The 12,268-nt window shown below is 43.7% G+C and overlaps 1 protein-coding gene across 1 annotated transcript in view; it reads left to right on the top strand.

Annotated features, from left to right (window-relative positions):
- Nucleotides 1–12,268, top strand: part of LOC141111935 (receptor-type tyrosine-protein phosphatase beta-like) — a 337,059-nt gene that overhangs the window by 79,697 nt on the left and 245,094 nt on the right. Inside the window, exon 6 of the mRNA XM_073604158.1 lies at nucleotides 10,309–10,578. Within this exon, the coding sequence (XP_073460259.1) occupies nucleotides 10,309–10,578 (270 nt within the window). The remainder of the gene's footprint in view (nucleotides 1–10,308; nucleotides 10,579–12,268) is intronic.

Genomic DNA, 12,268 nt, shown 5'->3' with positions numbered 1-12,268 from the left:
ACCATAGCATCTAGTACACCAAGAGACAAACTGTTAGAAGAAAAATCGAGAAAAGAAAAGAAAACAAAATGGTAGAAATAGAACCTATGGTAGCCCTACTTTCACTACGTACGGTGTCTAGGAGGGCACCATCTCTTGGTAGTTTGTTGTCACCTAGCCTTTTCTCAAGTAAAACTAGCATAAACAACTGGTTGCAGTTTAAGGGTACTTTTAAATGTGGAACGCATAATTGCTCTTATTGTCCATTCATCAAAGGTGGAGATACCATTATTTCCACATCAACAGGCAAATATCATAAGATTCATTCTCACGCCAATTGCAACACTCGCTATGTGATTTATGCTATTACGTGCACCACATGCTCTGTACAGTATGTGGGCAGGACAATACGTAGATTGAAAGATCGATTGTACGATCATCTCTACGATATAGAGAAGAACCACAATACCAGTGTTGCACGGCACTGGAATGACTGTCATAATAAAAACACTTCGAGTTTTTCTATTCAAGCTGTAGATAAAATTTTAAAACCACCTAGAGGAGGTGACAAATTTAATTTATTATGCAAGCGAGAAGTTCGGTGGATTTTTATTTTAAACACTTGACTCCCGCTTGGCTTGAATTTTGAATGGGATGTTTCCCATTTCTATCAATCAATTTCTGTTATTTATGTAGCACACAATTTAGTCTAGCCTAGTTTTGGTAGCCTACAAATTAAAAATTAAAAATTAATAACCAGAAATTAAAAATACATATTCTTCCATGAGGTGTTTTGAGTCTGTATACAGTTTAATGTTAAGACATTCTACATACATACATCAGTAGCTAACTCTTCTAGTATCAATTCTGTGGTAGATTGCATAGTAATGTAGCCTTTAACCATGGGTCACTTCGTTCTGCAGCTTCTAGTCAGGTATAGTCTCTAAATTAATTGTTTATTTCTTTATTTATTTGTAGCTCTCACTGATTCCACTATGAGACATTTTTCAGACACATTGTGACAACCTTTATCTGTCTAGTGTTAATAATAATAGAAGGCTATGGATCTATGTGAGCCTGTTTATCCATGACACAGCAGGAAGCGGTCACGTATGCTCTAATTCCCCTAAAATTATCCCTTAACAGTTCACCTATTAGTACTCTTTATATTGGTTATAGGTTATCTGCAAGGGATAGGAGTTAACGTTCCAGTAAATGGAGCGAGACTCTGTTGATTAGCATACTGTAGCACCACATCGTTTATACATTGTTTGAATATGAAAGGGGTTAAACTTTTTTCCCCTATCCTCTTTTCTGTTTTTCAGCAAGCGGAGTGAGACTTTGGGGATTAGCACACCGTTGCAGTCTATAGGGGGGCACAACTTTTTAGTTTATTCCCTTCAGAGGCGGCTCTCCAATTAGGCAAATTAGGCGATCGCCTTAGGCCTTGTGATCACAGGGGCCTCGCAGGCCGCCTAATTTGCCTAATATGTGTAGACGGTCCCGTGGATCCCCATCGTGCTTGCTCTCCCCGCTGGCCGCTGGCAAATGACAGGTGCGGGTCCGAGAAGGACTACAGAGTAAGAGGACAGTGCTGATAGGACTCCATTAGAGAGAGAGAACCCCGCTGTGCTGCGCCACCAGAGAGAAAGCCACATAGCCTAGCACCATCCCTTGTGAAAAAAGGCATGAAGTTATTTCTAGAATACAGATCTGGGCGCTACCCAGCGGAGTCGCCACAGGCAACCCAGAATGAGCTGACTCCTGATCAGAGGAACCATTGTTGCTGTATCTCTGGTCTGATAAGAGGGCCGGTCGGCCATTATTTACTGCCATCCATAGGAACTGTCCACCCTGTTATTCTTTGGCCCTAATACTGCCTGCAGACCCTAGTCACAGCTGCAACGTGCACCAATGATTAGAGATAAAGATTTAGGATTGTTCACACTGTAGCGATGTCCGACATCGGATGTGATTTGTACCACACTGCAGTGCAAATCACGTGCGATCTATGTGTGATGCGATTTCAGCCATACAGATAGTATGGCTGAATTTGCATTTCATTTGGACCAAACTCGCACAAGACCCCTTTTCTGATCCGCAGTAGAATCGGATCGCATGGGTGTTCACACCCATGCGATCCGATTCCTGTCCGAATTTGCAGTTCGCACTGCGATATGCAAAACGATTTGGGGGTGTCATTAACTTTTAATTCCCAGCAGTTCGCATAGGGCAGTGTGAACTGCCACCAGGAGACATGCGATGCGGGAACCTGCAGTGGATCCGCAGGGTTCCCGCATCGCTGCAGTGTGAACCAGCACTCTGTTCACACTGGTGTGATGTGAGAACCCTGCGAATCCACTTTGGATTCCCGCATCGCACCTGACTCGCAGGCGGTTCACACTGCCTTATGTGAACTGCTGGGAGTGTCAATACAAAGTTAATGACACCCCCAGATTGGTTTACATATCGCAGTGCGAACTGTCAATTCAGACATGAATCGGATCGCATGGGTGTGAACACCCATGCGATCCGATTCTGGTCCGGACCAAAAAAAGGTCCTGCACGACTTTGGTCCAAATGTGATGCAAATTCACCCATACTATCTGTATGGCTGAAATCGCATAGCACAGACTTCACATGTAAATTGCACTGCAGTGTGGTGCGAATCACATGTGAGGTCCCACAGCACACTGGTGTGAACTGAGCCTATAGATTGCCCTATAACTGTAGCGGCCCCAGGGTTATGGCCGGCACTACCATATGGCGGCTTAAGCCGACAGCTCAGGGCGCCAGGATGGGGGGCAGTAAAATCCTAATTCTCAGCCACTGGCTGGGGATTCAGATTTTTACAGTGCTGAATGTTTTTTTTTTACACACTCCCAGCCCCTATAGCAGCTGGGAGTGTGTGTACTTTAGTAAAGTCGACTGTCGCCTTTCATGTGGAAAGTGTTACAAGTGGCTGTGAAGCCGCCTATCACTTCCACCACTGCCACGCTGTGCAACTCCCTTCACCAGATTTACCGGGCACCACTGTCCCACCTGCGGGCCCAGTGCTGCCATGGTGGGTGGCACTGGGAAGGGCAGCGAAAGCTCAGCAGACCTTCGTCCACTCAGCCACCCTCCAGTACACAGACCGGGAAGTGTCATGTATGACGTCAGGGGTGGGCTGGGCTGGGTGGCAGAGTGGCAATTGCCCCCTAGGCCACCCTAACCTATGTTGAAAACAGCGAGAGGTCGCTGCCTTTTTTTTTCTTCTGTAGGAAGTTGGGCCAGTGGCCCAGCCAGCCGCTGTTGCATTCCGGTAGTTGTAGTCTGCGATCAAGCTCCCGAGCAGCTCAGAGGAAACTACAACTCTGGTGAGCCTGCATTTATGGACACTGGTGAGGCTGCATTGATGGGCAGTGATGAGGCTGCATTGATGGGCACTGATGAGGCAGCACTGGTGAGGCTGCATTGAAAAACCAGGTGGGCATGGATGAGCTGATTCGGTGGTTCAATGACTTGACTGGACAAGCTGCCAGCCCTCCCCTGTGTGACGTCACTTCTTGGACCGGAGATAAGTAAACAAAAATCCTTGCACCAGCCCTGTGAAGTTTGTTGTTGCCATTTAAAGGGGAACCCCACCTTCTTTTATTTCTTCAAGTGCACTCGAAAACCACTAGGAAACTGCTATTCCTTTAGACACGTTTAGACGTACATTTATGTTGCTAAATATTGATTTACCCATTCTCGTATTGATTTTTCTGCTATTGATATAGAGCTGCTTTTATAGATATATTTGTTTACCTTTGTAACCTGAGGGCAGATCTACTCTGCTTTTTGAACTGCACTTTTTGTCATTTATGCAAGTTTTTAATTATAGACAAATAGTGTCTACCACTAAGGACGCGTGTAACCGTTTATTGCCTATATCCTACAGTAAGGTGAAAGGTACTATATATCTGTAGTGATTCAATCAACCAGGTGTGTAAGAGGGGCTGATGGTGTTCTTGGAGTTGAGGTGCAGAACAGGGAACCCGAAATTACCAGGCGGCTCCTTCAGGGGTAGTGCTACACACATTACCCCGTTTTGATTGACAGGGGACCTTAACACTGCTGTGCTCAGGCAGCATTAAGAGCCCTGTCTCACTTAAGCATGCCGAACATCTGATTTGCAGCACTTTATTTTAACCACTTGAGGTCCGGGCCATAGCCGAATGACGGCTACAGCGCGGACCTCAATCTCCGGGAGGCCATCATGGGACGTCCTCCCCTGTGCACGCGCACCGCGCGCACCCTGCAGGGCGCGCGGCGTGCGCGCTGTGATCACCGAGTCACGGAGACTCGGATGATCACAGATCCGAGTAAGGGGCTGGTCCCGGCCCCTTACCATGTGATCAGCTGTCAGCCAATGACAGCTGATCACATGATGTAAACAAAACTCGGTGATCGGTTTCGTTTTCTCCTCACGCTGACAGCGTGAGGAGGAAAAAAAAGCCGATCGCAGGCTTATGTGAAAGGGACATCGGTCCCGAAGAGGAAGGAGGCACAGATGCCTCATCTGTGCCTCCAAGTGCCATTTGTCATTGCCACCTGCCAGTGCCCACAGTGCCCACAAGTGCCACCTATCAATGCCCACAAGTGCCACCAACAATGCCCACAAGTGCCACCTATCAGTGCCACCTAGCAGTGCTGCCATCAATCAGTGCCCAATCAATGCCCAACACTGCCACCCATCAGTGCCCATCACCGCCACCCATCAGTGCCCATCACTGCCACCTATCGGTGCCCATCACTGCCACCTCATCAGCGGACATCAACGAAAGAGAAAAATTACCTGTTTGCAAAAATTTATAACAAAATATAAAAAAAATATAATTTTTTTTTTTTAAATTCTGTCTTTTTCAATTTTTTTAACAAAAAATAAAAAACGCAGAGGTGATCAAATACCATCAAAAGAAAGCTCTATTTGTGGGAAAAAAATTTCATTTGGGTACAGTGTTGTATGACCGCGCAATTGTCATTCAAAGTGCGACAGCGCTAAAAGCTGAAAATTGGTCTGGACAGGAGGGGGGTTTAAGTGCCCAGTAAGCAAGTGGTTAAAGGTGATAGGAGATCTTAATGCCGCTGTGTGCAGGCAACGTTAAGATATCTGTTACACTCACCTCTCGGGTAATCTAAGACTCCTGAAGTTCTGCCTGCCAGCCAATGAGGAGTAATGTTGCATCCGCGCACGTCACCCCTCCCATCCATCCCACGAGGATCTCAATCTGGGAAGGCCTGCTGCATAGCTCAAGGGCATCAGGGGGCCTCATGTCTAAGTTTTGCCTAAGGCCTCACAAAGCCTAGAGCCGTCTCTGATTCCCTTGACAGTGTATAAAGGGAATTATGCCGTGTACACACGAGCGGACTTTACGGCGGACTTTGCCCGGCGGACTGGATTTCGTCGGACAATTCGATGTGTGTGGGCTCCAGCGGACTTTGTTTTCTCAAAAGTTGGACGGACTTAGATTTTAAACTTGTTTAAAATTTATCCGTTGAAATCGAGTCCGGTCGAAAAGTCCGCTCGTCTGTATGCTAGTTCGACGGACAAAAAGGCACGCTAGGGCAGCTATTGGCTACTGGCTATGAACTTCCTTGTTTTAGTCCGGTCGTACATCATCACGTACGAATTCGACGGACTTTGGTGGATTGTGTGTAGGCAAGTCCGTTCATTCACAAAGTCCGTCGGAAAGTACGTCGAAAAATCCGCCGGGCAAAGTCCGCCGTAAAGTCCGACCGTGTGTACGCGGCATAAGTTTTATTATCCAGGATCCAAGGTTGCATGCTTCTCTGTATGGTTAAATTTAGCATGTAGAGAGAGTCCTTTGTCCCGTTTTTTTAGTTCTCATATACATTGTCTTACATACTCCAGGATAGAATCTTATTTCATCTTATTTGGAAGAAGTTAATTATTGTCAAATCTTATGCCATCTTTAGGGTATTTTTGGTCCGTTTTTTGGCTGTTTATTGGTTGCTTTTTTCCCTTTTTGTTTGGTTTCTTTTTATTTTTGGCGATTTTCTAATGGTGTATGTAATTGTGAAGTAATGGTGTTGTTATCTGGGGATATGAGTTATATATACCTTCTCACACTATTGTCCCTACCAAGAACGGGTTCTGTTTTTTCAGCAGACTGAGTGAGACTTTGTCTAACTGCAACTATATTCCTGAAGTGGTGGATCTTTGTAGTTACCCTTCTGTTGGACAGGCTTCACCAGTGTTATGCGCAAATTCCCTAGTGTATGTCAGGACTCACAAATTTACATTTATACGGTTTTCCTGGCCTTAAATTTTGAGTATCTGTTACAGATAGTTTTTTATTTTCTTAAGACTTTTAAGCCCGACAAATAGATTTAGTTTCGCTTGTGTAGTAATTAAAAGTTGGTAGGCTTTTTAACATAGCTTTTGCTGTATAATGATTAGAAGCTAGAACCCCTTTGTTCAGCTGTTTGGTTTGTGGCTGTAGTGTTGCAGCAGTAGTAGTGAGACTGCCTTATGTCTTAAACATCAGATTATTTATGTTTAGTTAAATTTAATCTGGCTTTCAACTTTGGTCTAAATATTACGCAGGTGCAGTGCACTTTAATACGTAACCTAAAAAATAAAAAAGAAAGGAAAAGGCAGGACCCGTTTACCCAGTTAATTCATCTATGGTTATAAAGTTATGGTAGGAAGAACAAGTCTGTCTACGTCTTTAATGCTAGTCTATTCCTGCCCAGTTAATTGGCTTATAACCATAGTATTGCAGCAGGAGGAGTGAGACTGCTTATGGCTTTAATGCTAGTTGAGAAATAACATCCTAGCTTTCCTGGGGTTAATCACATTGCTTAGGGCTCAATTGCTAGTCAAGAAGAAACATCCTAGTTTTCCTGGGGTTTATTACATTGGAATTCCTATACTATACATTCACTAAAATATTTTGGGTTGATTTTTGCTTTTTCATGTACGTTGATATATGTTTATATTCATGTTGTTTCAAGTACGTTATATCCCAATAGCTAAATGTCTGGGGCTGTGTGATTCCAATACAGATGTGTCCTTTTTAACCTATTATTGTCTATTCATTTAATTGATTAATTGCCACTAGCTTTTCTATTGGTGGTTTTTCTGATTGTTTTATCTATATATTTGTAATTGTGTTTATTCACACTTTAGCTATGAGTAAGCATCTTTGTATGCGAAACTAGTTAGCTGTTGCTACCTCCTGTCTGAGTGGATGACTTTTGCTGTTTTTATCATGGATTAAATATGGAATATAGATGATCGTTTTTCAGAGTGCAGCAGTCCGGGATTTTCTTGTTCATACAGACTTGTGCACAGTCTGCACCTGATAGTCATCAACCTGAAACTCATTAAGGGTGGATGTTTTTTCTGAACCATTGTTCGCGGAGCTTGTGGAGCGGCATTTCCTTTGCTTCTCTGTGGGGGCACCCGATAAAGAGGAGGAGCACCGCCGGGGGACCCCAGAGGAGGAGGATCAGGGCTACTCTGTGCAAAACCCTTGCAAAGAAGAGGTAAGTATGACATGTTTGTTATTAAAAAAAAAAAAAACGAACCTTTACAATCACTTTAAGGACACAAATTCATGCATCTCTGTAATCATTAAAGAGGTATTAACCACTGCAATACCGGGCATTTTCACTGCCTTCCTGCCCAAGCCAGTTTTCAGCTTTCAGCGCTGTCACACTTTGAATGACAATTGCGCTGTACCCATATGAAATTTTTATAAATTCTTTGGAGACAGATAGAACTTCCTTCTGGTGGTATTTATTCACCACTGTGGTTTTTTTTTTTTGCTAAACAAGCGAACACATTTAAAAAAAAAAAGTTTTTCCTTGTTTCTGTAATAAAATTTTGCAAATAAGCAATTTTTCTTCTTCACTGTTGTGCGCTGATGAGGCTGCACTGATGGGCATATTTGGGCACTGATAGGCTGCACTGATGGGCACTGATAACCTTCACTGATGGGGCTGCACTGATAATCAGTGTAAACAATATTCTCACTGTGCCCTGTCAGACTTACCAACTATTGGCTCTCCTTTCCTCACACAGTGACAGTGCGTGAGGAAAGCAATGCTGATAACTAGCAAGTCTGTTTACATGTGACCAGCTGTGATTGGACACAGCTGATCACATGGTAAAGGGCTGCTGAGATTGGCCCTTTACCACTATCAGTGATCAGCTTTTTCCAAAGGACACGGAGGTAACAGAGCGTGCCCAATGCGCGACCCGGGGGCGCATATGTGAAAAGACATCAATGGGCATCCTCCAAGAACCAAAGAGCTGCGCTGTAGCCATCTTTCGGCTATAGTGCAGGCAGAAACTGGTTACAGTGCCTTGCAAAAGTATTCACCCCCCTTGGCATTTTTCGTGTTTTGTTGCCTCACAACCTGGAATTAACATGGATTGTTTGAGGATTTGCATCACTTAATTTACAGAACATGTCCACAACTTTGAAGAAGCAAACAAATAGGACAAAATAACAGAAAAAGTCAATGTGCATAACTATTCTCCCCCCTAAAGTCAATACTTTGTAGAGCCGCCTTTTGCGGCTATCACAGCTCCAAGTTGCTTTGGATAAGTCTCTATGAGCTTGCCACATCTTACCACTGGGATTTTTGCCCATTCCTCCTTGCAAAACTGCTCCAGCTCCTTCAAGTTGGATGGTTTGCGCTTGTGAACAGCAATCTTTAAGTCTGACCAGAGATTTTCTATTGGATTGAGGTCTGGGCTTTGACTAGGCCATTCCAACACATTTACATGTTTCCCCTTAAACCACTCAAGTGTTGCTTTAGCAGTGTGTTTGGGGACATTGTCCAGCTGGAAGGTGAACCTCCGTCCTAGCCTCAAATCACACACAGAGTGGTACAGGTTTTGCTCAAGAATATTCCTGTATTTAGCACCATCCATCTTTCCCTCAACTTTGACCAGTTTCCCAGTCCCGACTGCTGAAAAACATCCCCACAGCATGATACTGACACCACCATGTTTCACGGTGGGGATGGTGTTCTTTGGGTGATGTGATGTGTTGGGTTTGCCCCAGACATAGCGTTTTCTTTGATGGCCAAAAAGTTCAATTTTAGTCTCATCAGACCAGAGCACCTTCCTCCATATATTTTGGGAGTCTCCCACATGCCTTTTCGCAAACTCATAACGTGCCATTTTTTTTTTGCTGAAAGTAATGGCTTTCTTCTGGCCACTTTGCCATAAAGCCCAACTCTATGGAGCGTACGGCTTATTGTGGTCCTATGTACAGATACTCCAGTCTCTGCTGTGGAACTCTGCAGCTCCTCCAGGGTTACCTTAGGTCTCTGTGCTACCTCTCTGATTAATGCCCTCCTTGCCCGGTCCGTGAGTTTTGGTGTGTGGCCGTCTCTTGGCAGGTTTGCTGTTATGCCATGTTCTTTCCATTTGGTTATGATATATTTGATGGTGCTCCTAGGGATCATCAAAGATTTGGATGTTTTTTTATAACCTAACCCTGACTTGTACTTCTCAACAACATTGTCCCTTACTTGTTTGGAGAGTTCCTTGGTCTTCATGTCAGTGTTTGGTTAGTGGTGCCTCTTGCTTAGGTATTGCAGCCTCTGGGGCCTTTCAAAAAGGTGTGTATATGTAATGACAGATCATGTGACACTTAGATTGCACACAGGTGGACATCATTTCACTAATTATGTGACTTCTGAAGGTAATTGGTTGCACCAGAGCTTTTTATGGGCTTCATAACAAAGGGGGTGAATACATACGCACATGCCAATTATCAGTTTTTTATTTCTGAAAAATAGTTTTATGTATATATTTGTCTAATTTTACTTCACCGACTTAGACTATTGTGTTCTGATCCATCACATATAATTCAGATTAAAAAAAAAAACATTTAACTAAAGGCTGTAATTTAACAAAATAGATAAAAGGCCAAGGGGGTGAATACTTTTGCAAGGCACTGTAAATGCCACCACATTCATTTATGTGCCCCAAGGAGGTTTATGCCATAAAGTGCTAGTATGCACCGCAAAAACGTATGGCAAAGCGTAATTGAACAAGCTGAAGTTAGAAGCTGATTGGCTAATATGCACATCTACACCAGATTTTGTACTCTCCGGTTTTAGTAAATCCCCCCTTACAGTCTAGATCACCCACATTCAGAGATTCAAGGTCTTTGCTCCCTATTCTTCCAACACAGATGATGCTGCTATGGGCAGGATCCCCCCCCCAGCCCTTCATATTTGTTGTAGAACCCCTGCCCCCTTTATAATAAGATCTGTATGTGTACCTTTTTCACTAATAAAAATTATTTTTCCTCTTAGTTCCCAGACAAGCTGTCGGTGCCGCAGCGAGCAGTAACACATCGGTGAATTCTCTGTTTGTGAGCTGGACCGCACCACAAGGAAAAGTGTCTAATTATACCGTCACTATAACAGAATATGTCAATAACACAATGCAGACTGGCACAATACAACCTAACATGACGCAAGTAAATTTTACTGGATTATTACCAGGAAGAGTCTACAATGTAACAATAGTGACAGTCAGCAGTTCCTGCAGCCAGGCAGCCCCTTCACTGTCACAGGCCACATGTAAGTATGATTAAGGTCATGTGTCTTCAATGAATATAGTATAGTGATCCTCTGCGCTATTATATAGTGAATGTGATAACAATAAATCCTAATTGGATACCCAGAATTGCTGCAAAACCTAGTGATTTCACAAATACATGTGCATAAGTAAGTGAATAAAATGATTTTGCGCTATTCCATTCTATGTGATTAAATAAACAATGTGATATAAATGTAAACTGAAATCTTAAAAAAAAAAAGTCCAGTGATGGTTATGAATCAATAAAAATAATCAATTCCCAATTCAATAATATTATCATCCAATAATGACTGTGATCCAAATATAAACACTGTGATCAATGTGCAGTCCTTCAATGAATGGATCCAATAACCTTCTTAATAAAACTTCAGAGAGTCTATGCGCCACCACCAACACCTCAGTGCTCACAGAACTCTCACCTCATATCCACAGATAGTAAGCCTTGAGTATTATTAAGCACAAGCTATTCCCTCATGCCGGAAAACTCCTCCGCACATCCTCTCTCAGAGGGTCCAGGACCATGTGTTGGGGTAAGGTAAACAGACAAGCCTCCAATAGTGCATTAACGTAACCAAACCAATTTATTTAAAAGTATAAAATATGCTTACATCTAAGCACAGTTAAAAGTTCTTCAAACAGCAAAAACAGCGTTATGTCACATCACGTTGAGTCCCCTGAAGAAGTCACGTGACATGATGTAACGCATAGGGCATGGCCGTAAGACGCGGCGGACCGGACGTGATGTGAGTGGTGGAAACGCCACTGTTTTTGCTGTTTGAAATGCTTTTAACTGTGCTTAGATGTAAGGATATTTTATACTTTTAAATAAATTGGTTTGGTTACATTAATGCACTATTGGAGGCTTGTCTGTTTACCTTACCCCAACACATGGTCCTGGACCCTCTGAGAGAGGATCTGCGGAGGAGTTTTCCAGCATGAGGGAATAGCTTGTCCTTAATTATACTCAAGGCTTACATTCTGTGGATTAGAGGTGAGAGTTCTGTGAGCACTGAGGTGTTGGTGGCGGCGCATAAACTCTGAAGCTTTATTAAGAAGGTTATTGGATCTATTCATTGAAGGACTGCACATTGATCACAGTGTTTATATTTAGATCATTATATTATTAAATTGGGAGTTGATTTTCTTTATTGATTCATACCATCACTGGACTTTTTTTATTGTAAGGCCCCTTTCACACGATTGGACCGTTCAGGTCCGCCTGTCAGTTTTGACGGCGGACCTGAATGGACGCTCCATGTTACTCTATGGAGCGTCGGATGTCAGCGGAGACATGTCCGCTGACATCCGACCCGATCCGATCCGCTAAAAGCAGACGGATGGCCCTAAGTCCAGGTCCATCGCTGGCGGATCGGGTGAGATCTGACGAAAACGGACATGCTGTCCGTTTTCGTCTGATCCCTCCATAGGCGGCAGCGGCGCCTGACAAGCCCCTCCCCGCTCAGTGAGCAGAGAGGGACCTGTCATCCGCCGACTCAGCGGAGATCAACGGACAGATCTCCCGCTGAGCCGGCGGACCGAGGCAGGCTCCGTAGAAACGGAGTCCGCCTCGTGTGAAAGGGGGCTAAGATTTCACATCTATATCACATTGTTTATTTAATCACATAGAATGGAATAGCGCAAAATCATTTTATTCACTTACATGTGTCTTCA

This window comes from Aquarana catesbeiana, linkage group LG11 (genome assembly GCF_042186555.1).
Source record: "Aquarana catesbeiana isolate 2022-GZ linkage group LG11, ASM4218655v1, whole genome shotgun sequence".
Lineage (NCBI taxonomy): Eukaryota > Metazoa > Chordata > Amphibia > Anura > Ranidae > Aquarana > Aquarana catesbeiana.
The sequence above is the reverse complement of the archived record's forward strand: the minus strand, read 5'-3'. Positions and strand labels throughout refer to the sequence as shown.